Source organism: Carlito syrichta, unplaced genomic scaffold, assembly GCF_000164805.1.
Source record: "Carlito syrichta isolate Samal-C Ts95f unplaced genomic scaffold, Tarsius_syrichta-2.0.1 Scaffold304508, whole genome shotgun sequence".
NCBI classification, from domain to species: domain Eukaryota; kingdom Metazoa; phylum Chordata; class Mammalia; order Primates; family Tarsiidae; genus Carlito; species Carlito syrichta.
The window spans coordinates 145,989-161,202 of NW_007248604.1; the positions used below are offsets into that span (position 1 = coordinate 145,989).

The window sequence follows — 15,214 nt, forward strand, 5'->3', positions numbered from 1 at the left end:
GGCAGGGAAGGATCGCCAGAGCCCAGCAGGTTGAGGCTGTGGTGGCCAGGAGCGGCCACTGCACTCCAGTCTGGGTGACAGACTGAGACTCCAACTCAAAAAAAAAAAAAAAAAAAAAAGAAATTTTAGACCAGATACTTCTCTGTTATGGGAGACTGTCCTGTGAATGTTTCATAGCAGCTGTGGCCTCTATCATTAAATGTCAGTAGCACATCCTCCATTCACCAGTCATGACAATCAAAAAATCTCTTCAGATACTGACTCCTGGGAAGCAGAATCATTCCCAGTTAAGAACCCCTGCTGCAGAGAATTGTGATAAAACTCTACAGTAACATAAAGACAAAATGATAGCACAAGTAGAATACGTAGTCTACAACTTTATATGACATTACTCACCCTCTTTTGGTATTTTGTAGGTTTTTTGTTTTTTTTTTGAGTTGGAGTCTCACTCTGGCACCCAGGTTGGAGTGCAGTGGAATGCTCACGGCCACCACAGTCTTGACATGCTGGGCTCAGGCAATCCTTCCGCCTCAGTCTTCCAAGTAGCTGGAACGACAGGCATGCGCTACCACGCCCAGCTAATTTTTAAATTTATCGTAGAGATGAGGTCTCTTGAAGTTGCCCAGGCTAGTCTCAAACCCGTAGGCTCAGGCAATTCTCTCACCTCAGCCTACCAAAGTGCTGGTATTACAGGCTTGAGCCACCGCACCTGGCCTGTAGATATTTTTAATTTAAAAAGACTGTATTTACTTAGAAGCATTCAAAACGTCTACAAAACAGCTACCACTTCTTTTCTACAATTACAGAGTGGTATTCAGTTAACAGGACAATTATTTTGTACAAGCTACATCAGAGACAAATGAAGATAAACTACCATCCCCATATGTAACTAATTTGTGCTGTGCACCAGTAAAAACCTGCTTTAAATTTCCATGCCAGGCTGGACTCAGTGGCTCAACCTGTAAACCCAGCACTTTGGGAGATCGAGGCGAGTGTATTGCCTCAGGCAACTTGACCTCGTCTCTACAATAAATAAAAAATAAAAAATTAGCCAGGCATGGTAGTGCACTTCTGTAGTTCCAGTTACTTGGAAGGCAGAGGCAGAAGGATCACTGAAGCCCAAAGGTTGATGCTGAGGTGACCATGAGTGTGCCACTGCACTCCAGGCTGAGTAACAGAGTAAGACTCCAACTCAAAAAAAAAAAATTTCCATGCCAAATTACAACCCCCATACTGTACCAGGCAAGGCTAGTAGGTACTGAAAATAACACCAGGACAGAGCTATCTAAAGACACATTCAGTAGTGTGTTAACTATGCTAAAAAAAAAAAAAAAAAGACATTGAACAGTTGGAAAAACAATCTTTCACAGCTTTACATTTCACTTTTTATTAAAAGCAGTGAGCTGCCATACAAAGAGATGAAATGCTTTATAGACAAGAAAAAACTGTACTACAATCAACTTATTCATCACCATCTTCATCATCTTTTTCATCTTCCTCCTTATCCTTTTTTCTTGGTTTTTTTTTTTTTTTTTTTGGCACGCTCATGGCCACCGCAGCCTCGACCTGCTGAGCTCAGGTAATCCTTCCACCTCAGTCTCCCAAGTAGCTGGCACGCGCCAAGAAGCCGACTAATTTTTTTTAATTTATTGTAAAAATGAGATCTCGCCAAGTTGCCCAGACTGGTCTCTAACCCACAGGCTCAGGCAATCCTCTCACCTCAGCCTCCCAAAGTGCTGAGACTATAGGCATGAGACACTGCACCTGGCCCTTTTCTGGCTTTTTTTCAGCCTTGAAGACTACCTTTTTTGCTGCATCAGACTTTCCTTTAGCTCAGTAAGCAGCAATATCCCTTTTTTGTTTTTCCTTCAGCTTCACAGTCTTCTTTTCATAAGGCTGCTTGTCATCTGCAGCAGTGTCACCCCACATCTCTCCCAGTTTCTTTGCAACATTACCAATGCATAGGCCAGATGTTCTCCTTTGACTTTTGGGCAATGCTAAGAACAGAACAACAACAACAACAAAAAGCCAAAGAAGGTCTCTTGGGTGCACTGGGATTCCTGAACTTCTTTAGTTTCCCATTTAGAAGGGATACAGGTTTTCAATTCTCTTTTAGAATGGGTTCTGTCCACATTTTCTGTTCTCTTTAGCAGACATGGTCTTCCACTCCTCTGAGCACTTTTTACAAAACTCTGAGAAGGTGACTGAAGCACCTAGGTGCTGCTTCTTGGGCTCCTCCCAATAAGTTTGCAAAAGGATACATATGATGACATCTTGCCTCATGGCTTCTCAGAATCTCCTTTGCTCAAGTTCAGTCATTTTTCCTTAGCGAGGCACAGAGTCACTCAGTGCCCACTCAGCTCTCACTTGTCCTGGACTGTTGCACATTTTAAAATTCTTGGCTCTCACAATTTCTGTATAGGTGTCTAAAAATCCATTTCCATATATTCCTCTCAAAAAGATACACTCATAATACAAAAACTCCTAATACACTCAAAGCTCTATGTTTCTTCTGTACCCTGTCATAATCTATCCAAACTTGTACTTCACTTTTCTGAAGACTGTTGTAAGATATTCCATCTCAGCAACTGAATAATAACTTAAAATAGACTTCTGAACAAGAAAGCAAATTAAACTTTCACTTCTCCATTAGAAAAAAATACAGCCAGACTTAGTTAAGAGAGCATGATGAGTGTTTATATATAGTTTATGGCTTCTAACAGGTAAGTTTACCTGTGATTTAAATGCTTTCAAAAAAAAAAAAGGCAAATTTAATCCATTCGTAAGTGACCATAAATTTTGCAATCAATAGGAAATGTCATTAAGATGAGGAAAAAAAGGTGTTGGGTTTCCATAATTAACTTTAGATTAACATTTTAAAAATTCAGCTATGGTAGTTAAGAGACAAAAACAGATTAGTTTATTAAAGTATAATTCTAATACTTACTATCTAATCTTTGTCCTTCTGTAAACGTTTCTAGAGCAGCAGCATAGTTTTTTTCATGGTATTCACAAATTCTGCATGAACATATTTAAAAAATTAACACACAAAAAGATAATGGAAAACAGTCTTCTTTCTAAATAAAAAAAAATTTTATTTTTTAAATACAGCCTGATAAAAATAGTATTTCAAATTGTATAGTCACTAGAAGTACAATTACCAAAAATACACATACTCACTTGGCTAAATAAAAAAATCTTAGTATTTCCTGTTGTTGAAAACTATATATCTTAAGTATACGCTAACAAGTCAAGAGATTTTCTAAAACACTGTAACATCTAGTACACTAAAATTCAATTTTGGAACTCACTTCAGAAGGAATTTGATTTTAATTGGACATAGCTTATTCCAAAATATAATTATATAAAGGAACTGTAGAAGTTTCTTACTTAAATAAAGTCACACTCAGCAACGGAAATAAGCTAGGATATAAGGTATAGATATAATAAAGCTTTCATAGCATTAAACATAGCCTATTTAGCATGGTTGAAAAATAGGATCGTCTCTAGTCAAATACAGTAAATTCCAAACAATGAATAAAAAGGGATGTGAAATCTACCAGTTCCATCTATACCTTGCAGTTACTTCAATCATCACTATTTTAAAACACACTAACTACAGATCTCCTATCATACACTACAGTTAACATAATAATAAAACTATAAAGTATTGAGTTTTTCCCTACCCAAATTCTTGATCAGAATAATTTTTTAAAGTTACACAGTACATTTTTTTTTTTTTAGTTGGAGTCTCACTCTGTCACCCAGGCTGGAGTGCAGTGGCATGCTCACGGCCATCACAAGACTCAACCTGCTGGGCTCAGGCAATTCTTCCGCCTCAGCCTTCCAAGCACCTGGAAATACAGGCATGTGCCCCCATGCCCAGCTAGTTTTTGATTTATTATAGAGATGAGGTCTCGCCAAGTTGCCCAGGCTGGTCTCAAACCAATGAGCTCAGGCAATCCTCTCAACTAGGCCTGCCAAAGTGCTGGGATTATAGGCATGAGCCACCATGCCCAGCAATATTGCTTTTTTATAAAAAGAAATAAATACTCTGTCAAACAGTAAATGTGATGTTTTTCTTTATCGGTATATCCAAGAACTATGAATGAAATCTATACATGTTCTCCATCCCACTGAAGGAAGAACTAAATCATATCTCAGTTATCAAATGAATATATACAAAATTTTACAACTTATATAATGCTTATGAAGAACTCAGTCAACAAATTAAACACCTAGTATCTACAGTCCAAGCTCAACAACAGTTATTGCATACCCTTTTCTCAGTATAGCAGTGGAATTATTTGGATTGAGTTTGAGAGACTTCCTTACATCAGCAACGGCATCTGTAAAGAAAGAAACAGGCTTCTTAAAAGTCAGTGATTTACAGAACCTAGCAAATACTACACACAAAACATGAATCAGCTTTAGATTTTTAAGTTTTTGAGTTAGTAAAAAGGTCAAATGATTTTAATTTAGAAAAAATTAATCCAAGATATAATTCAAATAAGTATCACCCTCATACCTTCCTTTTGGCCTAGTATTTAGCACCCTTCTTAAAGTTCTTCAGTCAACGAATAAAGCCCTGTGTCACAAATTTTAAATTTTTGATAATTCCTTTTCTCATTAGCATCACTCATCTGACTGAAGGTATTGAGTTTTTCCCCACCCAGATTCTTGATCAGAATAATTTTGAAGCTATACATTTTTTAATAAAAATAAATGTTCTGTCAAACAGTAAATGCCATGTTTTCTTCATCAGCAAATCCAAGAACTATGAATGAAATCTGTACACATTTTCCAACCCACTAAAGAGACATACACAAAATTTAAATAGGTGCTACTTAACATGTTATTTGTCACACTTCAATAACTTAACCTTGCATGAAAAACCAACTTAAAATTCCTCAAAGATAAGCTCTATTTTATATGATTAATTTTTACTGGGTAATATTTGTAAATAACTTCTAAAAAAGGACAATATACTTTATAAGAAGGTTACCGCAGTAATTCCCAAGAAGAATGTGACAATAAGCTCTTTGACAAAAATATTGTGCATCCTCTGGTTTCTGCTCCAAAGCCTTAGTCAGTTCCTACAAATACAAACATGTTGACTGTCAGTAAATGTTTTTTAAAAGTCATCAAATTCTAATTAAAATATAACAAACAAATAGCCTATTATCAAAAGACATTTGGAGGAAAGATAACAGGAAAACAAACTTGGAAGTTTTGTTATAAGAATAAATATCTCCCCTTCTCCTCCCCCACCAGAAAAGCAGAAAATCTAATGTAATATCTGTGTACTGTAAAGCACCTAGCAGTTCCTAGTCTATAGTAGGAGCTCAATATATGGTAATTATTATCACCTCATATTCTGAGGCATTTAGTTGATATATATTAACCATACAGATTTTTTCCTTTTAATTTGAAGAAGACTCAAAGATCATGTAGAATTTTAAATGACAAGAAAATTTGAGCCAGGCTCGGTGGCTCAGCCTGTAATCCCGTGCTTTGGGAGGCTGAGGTGAGCGGACTGCCTGAGCCTGCGGGTTCGAGACCCACCTGGGCAACTTAGCGAGACCTCATCTCTACAATAAATCAAAAATTAGCCAGGTGTGGAAGCACGCACCTGTAGTTCCAGCTACTTGGAAGGCTGAGGCGGAAGGATCACCTGAGCCAGGCAGGTTGAGGCTGCAGTGGCCGAGAGCATGCCACTGCACTCCAGTCTGGGTACAGAGTGAGACTCCAACTCAAAAAAAAAGAAAATTTGAAGCTGCTCAATGAACACACACACACACACACACACACACACACACACACACACACCCCAAACTCAAAAAAAATAGAAAATTTGAAGCTGCTCAATGAACACACACACACACATCCACACACACACCCCAAAACTGGAAGTTACATCTAGAGCTCAGAGAGGTTAACAGAATCAATAAATACACAATCAAGGCTGGGTATAGTGGCTTACACCTGTAATCCCAGCTCTTTGGAAGGCCAATGCAAGAGGACTACCTGAGCCCAGGAGTTCGAGTCCAGTCTGAACAACATGGCAAGACCTCATCTCTACAATTAAACAAAAAAATCAGCCGGGGGTGGTGGCACGTGCCTGTAGTCCCAGCTACTTGGAAGACTGAGGTGGAAGAATTGCCTGAGCCCAAGGTCGAGGCTGCAGTAGTGACAGAGTGAGATTCTGACTCAAAAAAATAATTAAGTAAATAAATACCCAATCAAGCTTACCTGGCTCTCTCCTATTCTCTGTCAACAGCACACAATGCTAACATATTAAACATTCTGTTCAAAGCCCTGACACACTCTTACAGATATCCATTGATCAAGAGTTAACATTAGAGAAATCAAAACTTTTCTATCCTGTGTAGTCACAGTACATTGGTGATAGCTGGAAAAATAATAATGCAAGTGGCATTATTAGTGAGATCAAGGAAAAGTGCGGGCAAACAGAGCACATTGATTCTCTGCCCACTACCCATATTCTTAGGGATTTGAATAATATATATTTTTTAACAAGTGGTAATCAATTTATTAAAATAGCTGACTTAAACATCAGCAATGGTGACTTCAACTTCTAGCTCAATACTGATGGAAGTAATCTGCTGGACAATCTCAGAAGGACTGTGCAAGTCAACGAGTTACTTGTGGATTTTAAAAGACATAGAAGAGATCCCATGTCTTACAGATTATAAGACACGGAAGAGATCCCATGTCTTATAATCCTAACCACAGGAGTTTTTCTTGTAGTGATTCTCAAAGTCTTGGCAAGCTTGCGAACCAGTCCTTAGTAACTCTGAGATTACTTTACTTCGTGCCTCTGATCAGGTCAGCACACTCTTTCTCCAGAGATTTTACACTGTGGCTAGTTAGGGTAATTCGAATTCAGTGTGTTGCCACCTCTGGTTCCACAGGTGCTTTGCCAGTGTCTTTTAAAGCCACTGCTATGGCACGGCTTCCTGACCAACTTGTTCCTCAGAGACAGCGAACAGCAGTGAGTCAGAAGCAGAAGCAGGTGGACCACAGCTCCACAGTGCCCACACCTGCGTCTTCCTCAAAAAGCTGGTAGTTTTCTTTAAAGATAAAATTATTTCAATAGCCACACGTCACTAATTTTGCTTTAATCTAGTTTTTTTGTGTGAGTCTCACAATGTACACAGATGCTCCTCAACTTACAACGAGGTTACGTGCAATCAAGCAACAGAAAGAAAGTCAGTGTGGCTCGAACCTAGAGATCAAAGAGGTACAAGATGCTACCTCAAGGGCCTCACTTTGTACCTTGCAGGTTGTTATAAAAAGTTTGGACTTTATGTGTGATGCAAAACCATGGAAGGTTCATGTTTAGGAGAGAGACACGGGTCTCAACCACATTTTAAAACCTCACTCTGGCCACTGTATGACAAATACACTATAACAAATGAGAACTGGTAACAGAGAGACTTCTTAGGAAACAGCTATATTAAGTCCAGGATAGGAGTAGGTTGCAGACAAAGAGATGAAGAAGAAAAGCACAATGAGGTGGAATATATTAGAACCAACAGGACTTGCTAATGGCTTAAATATGGGGGTAAGAGAAATTAAAGAAGACTCCAGGGTTTGGGGCTTGCCTAGATCCTCACCTGGCACTCAGTAAGCAATAGCACTCAGTGAAAGGTTCTCTCCTTGCAGACTTTCCCCAATCTTTTCCATATTCTCTACCTTGACCTCATCCTCTTTTGCTACAAAATATAAAAACAATTGTCGGGTTGGTGGTTCACGCCTGTAATCCCAGCACTTTGGGAGACTGAGGCAACAGGACTGCCCGAGCCCAGAGATTCGAGACCAGCCAGACAAGCCAGTGAGAGATTTATTGTCTTTACAATAAATCACAAAAAACTAGGCAGGTGTGGTGGCACACGCCTGTAGTTCCTGCTACTTGGAAGGCTGGGAAGGAAAGATCGCCTGAGACCAGCAGGTTGAGACCAGCAGGTCGAGGTTGTGGTGAGCATGCCACTACACTCCAGCCTGAGTGAGAGTGAGACTCTGACTCCAAAAAATAAAAATAAATATTTACCTCTCTAGTTTTAATCTTCTCAGTCACTGGTGATCCCCTTGTTATCACATTCAAAACTGGCCAGCATGGAGGCTCACACTTGTAATCCCAGCACTTTGGGAGGTAGAGGCAAGATTGCCTGAGCCCAGGGATTAGAGACCAGCCTGGACAACTTTGTGAGGTCTCGCCTCCACAATAAATCAAAATATATCCAGGCTGGTGGCACGTGCCTGTGGTCCCAGCTACTTGGAAGGCTGAGGTAAAAGGATCGCCGGAGTACAGCAGGTCGAGACTGCGGTAGCCATGATCATACCACTGCACTGCAGCCTGGGTAAGAGAGAAACTCTGACTCAAATTAAAAAAAAAGAAATCAAAACTGATTACTATATGACTTGATTTCTCTGTGGCTCCTGACAATAATGACCAGGCCTTTAGATTTACTATTCTGCTGGCCTTGTGAAAGCCAGCGTTTTCCCTAAGCTCAGTCCATAGACTTCTTTCTTCCCTTCTAGCATCATTCTTTGATTTCTTAAGTGTTGGGGGCATCACTGATGACTCCAATCTATATAGACATCGCTCCTGAGTAACATCAGCAGATGGCTAGTTTTCTCTCGACTTCACCTGAAATGCCCCAGAGACAACCATATACAATATTCAAAATGTAAAACCATTTCCTCTCCTCGATACTGTTGTTCACTCATCCTAAGTGCTATCTTAGAAAATGGTATCAACTTCCATTACATTTCCCATATCAGAAACACAGGAGCCATCCCTTATGTCCCAATTGTTAAGAGTCAGATATTTGTCTTTTACCTGGTCTACAACACCTTCCTGCTATCCATTATCCTTTGTGCCTTCTCCAATCCATTGTCTACTCTGCTTACAGAGTAGGTTTTGTAATACAGAAAAATGTCATTTCCTACCTCCAGATTCTTCAGAGTGCTCCATGATATAACTGAAAGCCTTAAGCTACAATTTAATGTCTTTGAAGTCCTGGTCTCTATTTGTTTAGCCTTTATCTCCTCACATTTTATGATCTAACACTACCAACAACCTATATTTGTCCCCAAAACAGAAGTTACAGAGTCCTTACCATGTGCTGGATACTGTATTAAGCACATAATACAGAATACTTAATTTATCTTTAAAATAATCCTTACAAATGTGTCCTATTTATTCCCATTTTACAGATGAGAAATCTAGAATGACGACCGGAACTTGAATGAGGTTACACAGTTACCATGAAACCAGGATTTGAGCCAGGCTCTGTGGCTCAGCCTGTAATCCCGCGCCTTTGGGAGTGGATTGCCTGAGCCCACAGGTTCGAGACCCGCCTGGGCAACTTGGCGAGACCTCATCTCCGTAATAAATCAAAAACTAGCCGGGCGTGGAAGAGCGGGCCTGTAGTTCCAGCTACTTGGAAGGCTGAGGCAGAAGGATCGCCGGAGCCCAGTAGGTTGAGGCTGCGGTGGCCGAGAGCATGCCACTGCACTCCAGTCTGGGTGACAGAGTGAGACTCCAACTCAAAAAAAAAAAAAAAAAGAAAGAAACCAGGATTTCAACTCAAGCTCTGACTCCAGAACCTGGGCTCTTAATCACCATGCATACTAGGTCTCAAAAGATTCTCAAGATGAACGTGTCTTCTCTCCCAACTGAACTGCAACCTCCTCTGTAAAGTTTTCTTTATTTTCACTCAATCAGTCAGCTTCTATTTGGCTACACTCTTTCATACACAACTCCATTACAGTAATTATATTTTAGTGATCAGTTAACTTATCTGTTTTTACACTAGACTACAAACTCCCTCACTGCAGTCTCTTCATCTTTAGATTCCTAATTCCCAGTTCAGCATTTACCACTAATGCCCATTATTTGTTAAATGAATGAAAAATGTGAAACAGCTTATGTGATACAAAATTTCCCCATTATTTCTAATTGAATTATCTTATATAAACTGTATATATTTTAACTAACATCTCAAGTCACCTGAATTCCAAAATGGCTGTTATTAAAGTAGCCTTTGAAAAAAAATCTGGGGGCAGGGAGAAATATACTCACAACCTTCATCAACGTTTCATCCCTCCTTATCACTGCCAATTATTCAATTATTTACCTGCTCATCTTTGTGAGGAAGTCATTCAAGGTTTAAAAAGAACATTCTGGCTGGGTGTGGTAGCTCACGCCTATGATCCTAGCACTCTGGGAGGCTGAGGTGAGAGGAATGCCTGAGTCCATGGGTTCAAGACCAGCCTGAGCAACTCAACCAGACTTCATCTCTACAACAAATCAAAAAATTAGCTGGGCGTGGTGGCTCGTGCCTGTAGTTCCAGCTATTTGGAAGGCTGAGGCAGAAGGATTACCTAAACCCAGCAGGTTGAGGCTGCAGTAGCCATGAGCACGCCACTGCACTCCCAGCCTGGGCAACAGAGTGAGACTCCCACTCAAAAAAACAAAACAAAACATTTCCGGCCAGGAATGATGGCTCACACCTATAATCCCAGCATTTTGGAAGGCCAAGGTAAGAAGATTGCCTGAGCCCATAGGTTCAAGACCAGCCTGGGCAACTTGATGAAACCTCATCTCTACAATAAATCAAAAACATTAGCTGGGTGTGGTGGCATGTGCCTGTAGTGCCAGCTACTTGGAAAGCGCAGGCAGAAGGATCACCTAAGCCCAGCAGGTTGTGGCCATAAGCGTGCCACTGCACTCCAGCCTGGGCAACAGAGTGAGATTCCAACTCAAAAAAAAAAGAACGTTTCCTCTTAACACAGCTGGTTCTTATCATGATCCTCGCCAAATCCAGAGTTTCTGTTTCCAGGTCTATGGTAGGTCCTAACAAATGTGTACTTCTAACATGTTGACGCTGTAGCTGGTCTGGAGACCACACTTCTGAGGACAACTGTTTTTTCTACATTACTAGACTAAAAGTCATGAAACCTGTGTTCTGAGGCCCCCATTCTGCCTCTAATTGACTGTATACATCTCATTGACAGATCATTTGGATTTTTTGGATCTGTTTTCTTCGGTACACTGTAAAAAGAAAGGGAAAGAATGGACTACATGAATTGTTAAAGACTTTCAGCAAGAATTTGCACTTCTAATGTTTTGCCAAGTGATGACGATACGGCTGGTCCGAGGGCCACACATTAACAAAGGTACTCAGGCTAACCGCATGCTCAGTCTAGGAATTCTACTCCTAGGTATATACAACCAAAAGGTAGGAATGTATGTGTTCACCAAATTACATTTACAAGAGTATTAACAGTAGCTTTATTCATACTAGCTAACAACTAGCCATAGCTCAAATGCTCATTGTTACAATAAATTGCACTATACTTATACTATATATATTTATACAATTACACAATATTTATACAATGACCTATTAGGTTGATGCATAAGTTTGTCTGCTGTGGCAACACTGTGGTGCTGGGCATTTGTCATTTAGAGTGACAACGCTGCGGTTGTGCATATGTCTTGCATTGTGCAGATACGAAGAAAGTTAGTGCTATTTGTGGGCTAAAGAAGATGGAGTGTCAAGTGGGAAAAAAACAAACACTTCTGACATATTCTTCTGTTTAACAAAAGAGTAAAGGCAGTGGAGGCAGCTTAAAATATCTGTGCCATGTACCAGGAGAATGCCATCGAGGAAAGCATGGCAAGAAAATGATTTGTCATTTCTAAGCGGGCCACTTTGATCTGAAAGTGATTCTCCATGCTCAGGAAGACTATCCAGCTTTGATGAAGACTGTTTAAAGGCTTTAATCCATGTTGATCCATGTCAGTCAACCTGAGAATTGGCAAACGTGATGAACTGTGACCAATTAACCATGGGGCAATACTTGAATTCCATGAGCAAGCCAAAAACACTAAGAACGTATGTATCAGCCTAATACTGTACAATGAAAAAGATCTACATACTGCTTTACACAACATGATGCAAACTCACATAATGATTAAAACAACACTCAACAAAGCACCTACTGTATGATTCTATTTGTGAATGCAAGAACAAGCAAAACTAAGTGACAGTGATGGAGGTTAAAATAGGGGTCAGCAGTAAGTCACGGGAATCATTGGCTGGGAAGGAGCATGACAGAGTCTTGTGGATGGAAATGCTCTACACCCTGATCTGATGGTGGGCAAATATATAAAAACTCATCAGGTTGTAGACCTAACACTTGTGTTGTTTACATACATATCTCAATCAAAATTTTTAAAGTAAAATAACCAAGATGGAAAGTCACAAAGAAAGTCATTACATTAACACCCCTTTTTTCTTTTTAATTTTTTTTTTTAGTAGGAGTCTCACTCTGTCGCCCAGGCTGGATGCAGTGGCACTCTCACAGCCACTGCAGGATTGACCTGCTGGGCTCAGGCAATCCTTCCACCTCGGCCATCCAAGTAGCTGGAACCACAGGCACGTGCTACCATGCCTGGCTTATTTTTTAAATTTACTATAGAGACGAGGTCTTGCCAAGTTGCCCAGGCTGGTCTCCCACCCCTGAGCTCACCCTGGCCTCCCAAAGTGCTGGGATTACAGGCTTGAGCTACCGCGCACCTCATTAGCATCCTTTAAAAGCCACTTTTATAGCCAGGGCTCGGTGGCTCAGTCTGTAATCCCAGAGCTTTGGGAGGCTGAGGTGAGAGGACTGCCTGAGCCCGTAGGTTCAACACCAGCCTGGGCAACTTGGTGAGACCTTGTCTCTACAATATATCAAAAAATAAGCCAGGCAAGGTAGCGCACACCTGTAGTTCACTACTTGGAAGGCTGAGGTGGAAGGATCGCTGGAGCCCAGCAGGTCGAGGCTGCGGTGGCCGAGAGCAGCCACTGCACTCCAGTCTGGCTGACAGAGTGAGACTCCAACTCAAAAAAATAAATAAATAAAAAATAAAAGCCACTTTTATATATACTGAAATTCCAAAGGAAGTACTGGGCCTATCAGGACCAAAACAAATGTAGATTCATAAAATTAAAAGTTAAGCAGCTGATATAAGAAATTGTAGAGAAAAATCAGTGCTTCCTGTAACATTATTCAAATACTGATCTCAGAAGCCTCACATGATTTGAAGGCCTGTAAGTCCAGATCCAAAAAACATACCTGGACCCTAAAAAGCCTCACGGGGCCTAGGTCCTGGTTTCCTGCCCAGTCTTATCTCCTACTTCTCTTCCACTCCACTATAACCAAATGGGCTTTTTTTGCTGCTCCCTGTACAGGCCAAATTCGTTCTTACCTCAGGATCTTTGCACTGACTCTTCTTCCTGCCTGGAATGTTCTTTCCCCAAAGCTTCCAAGCTCACTCCCTTGTTCTTTCAGGTCTAGTTCAAATATCATCACTTTAGAGAGGCATTGGTACACTGTGGCAAATTTCTTAGTCATAGCTTTAGAAGAAGGTCCTCTTGGGCTGGTATCGGTGGCTCAGCCTGTAATTCCAACACTTTGGGAGGCTGAGGCAAGTGGGATGCCTCAGCCCGCGGTTTAGAGACTAGCCCGGTCACTTGGCGAGTCGTCTCTACAATACATCAAAAATTAGCCGGGCTGGTAGCGGCGCCTGTAGCTCCGGCTACTTGGAAGGCTGAGGCGGAAGGATCGCCGGAACCCAGCAGGTCGAGGCTGGCGTGGCTCTGAGTGTGCCACTGCACTCCAGCATGGGTGACAGAGAGAGACTCCAACTATAAAAAAAAAGAAGGCCATCTTGCCCAAAACTGTTACCCTTGCTTATGTTAGATCATAAAATGTAACAGGGTTTCCTCTTTTCTGTACTGGAGAGCAAGAAACTCGTGGATAAATTATGCAATCCATAGCAACATGTATAGCTTAAGCTCTCTTTATTTTAACTCTTATTATTAACTCTTACTCTTTCATATTCCTTCGCAGCTTTATAGTTTGTCTGCATTGCATACCTACAAAAAGCGCTTTCTGAGTTATTTAAGTATGTAAGACTCTAAACCCTGGTAATCAGCACCTTTGCACAAAGCAACTCCAAAAATTCTTTTGATGAATAAACAAAGAGTGAATAACGAACAGTAACAGGACAACTGGAAAGTTTCAGGGACATCCAGAAAAGGGTCTTGTTCCCGCAGACTGAGTTCATACAGACTTAACACAGCGCCTGGGACATAAGAATGGCAAAGCAAGGATGACCGTCCAAGGAAAGCCCATGTTAACTTCAATAAGCCCAAGTTATTTTTTCTTCTAATCATAAATGAAATTTAAAAAAATCATTTCAGGTCAACCATGGATGCCCTCAAGAAATAACTAACGATTCCCCCAAGAAATAAAACAGGAGGTGGTTTTACTCAAGAGCTGCAGGGATGCAAGAGTCTGGGGGTGGAAGGGGCAAGAACAGGGGTAACTGGGCCACAGTGGGGCAGAGAAAGGACAGCGAGAATCCCAATACTGGATCCAAGACAGTAAAAACAAGAGCCGCGGTCCCAGCAAGACGGTGCTGGAAAGAGGCGGGGTCAGCCAGAACCCGACGCGGCCCAGTTCCCCCAAGGAGAGTGGAAGAAGCAGAAATGGACTCTCTCACCTCTAACGCCGCCTGGGGGTCCTCGTCGATCAGGGCATCTGAGAAGCTCTGGAAAAACCTGCCAAAAAACAACGACTTCAGCAGGGTTCACTAACCAAGGAAAGCGGGTTAAACAAACAGCGCAGGAAGAAAAAGCACGCACCTGTGGGCTGTTGCAGGTCCAGCTGCAGCCGCTGCCATCCCTAACAGTTTCTGTTGCTGCCGCCGGAGCTGCTACAACTGCGGTACTCTGCTCCGCCGCCGCCCGAGGGGGAAACTTCTGGAGAAACACCAACCGAGCTTCCGTCTGAAGTAGCCAACGAACAGCCACGCATCGTGGGGCGGGGGGAAGGGGAGGGGAGGTGACTAGCGAGCGCGAGGCCAGCTGGGACGGTGGAGGACCAAATTCCCTCCAGCCCGGGAGCCCACGACCGGCGCTCCCAGTCCCCGCCCCTCGCAGCCATGGTTACGAGGCCTTGCGTCTACGCGTTCGCCCTCTCTTCACCGCGCGCTCGCCCGCCAGCGCTCCCATAGAGCCTTCAGGGGTAGTAGCCCCAGAGAGGTTTGGAACGTACTGTTATCCCTCAGGAACGTGTGGCGATTAGGGGTGTTTTAATGTATGTTAATAACGCAAAGTGCAACGAGCTC

At 41.7% G+C, this 15,214-nt stretch overlaps 1 protein-coding gene and 1 pseudogene across 2 annotated transcripts in view; both read right to left on the reverse strand.

The window, feature by feature from the left end:
• SUGT1 (SGT1 homolog, MIS12 kinetochore complex assembly cochaperone) overlaps window positions 1-14,993 on the reverse strand; it is a 55,027-nt gene extending 40,034 nt beyond the window's left edge. For both annotated transcript variants that reach the window (XM_008060071.2, XM_021713370.1), the window contains exons 1-5: window positions 14,730-14,993; window positions 14,588-14,645; window positions 5,006-5,096; window positions 4,280-4,349; window positions 2,948-3,018 (exon numbers count right to left, since the gene is read on the reverse strand). In XM_008060071.2, the coding sequence (XP_008058262.1) occupies window positions 2,948-3,018; window positions 4,280-4,349; window positions 5,006-5,096; window positions 14,588-14,645; window positions 14,730-14,767 (328 nt within the window). In that variant the 5' untranslated portion in view covers window positions 14,768-14,993. The remainder of the gene's footprint in view (window positions 1-2,947; window positions 3,019-4,279; window positions 4,350-5,005; window positions 5,097-14,587; window positions 14,646-14,729) is intronic.
• Window positions 6,570-9,001, reverse strand: LOC110595808 (annotated as a pseudogene).
• Window positions 14,994-15,214: the final 221 nt, after the last annotated feature.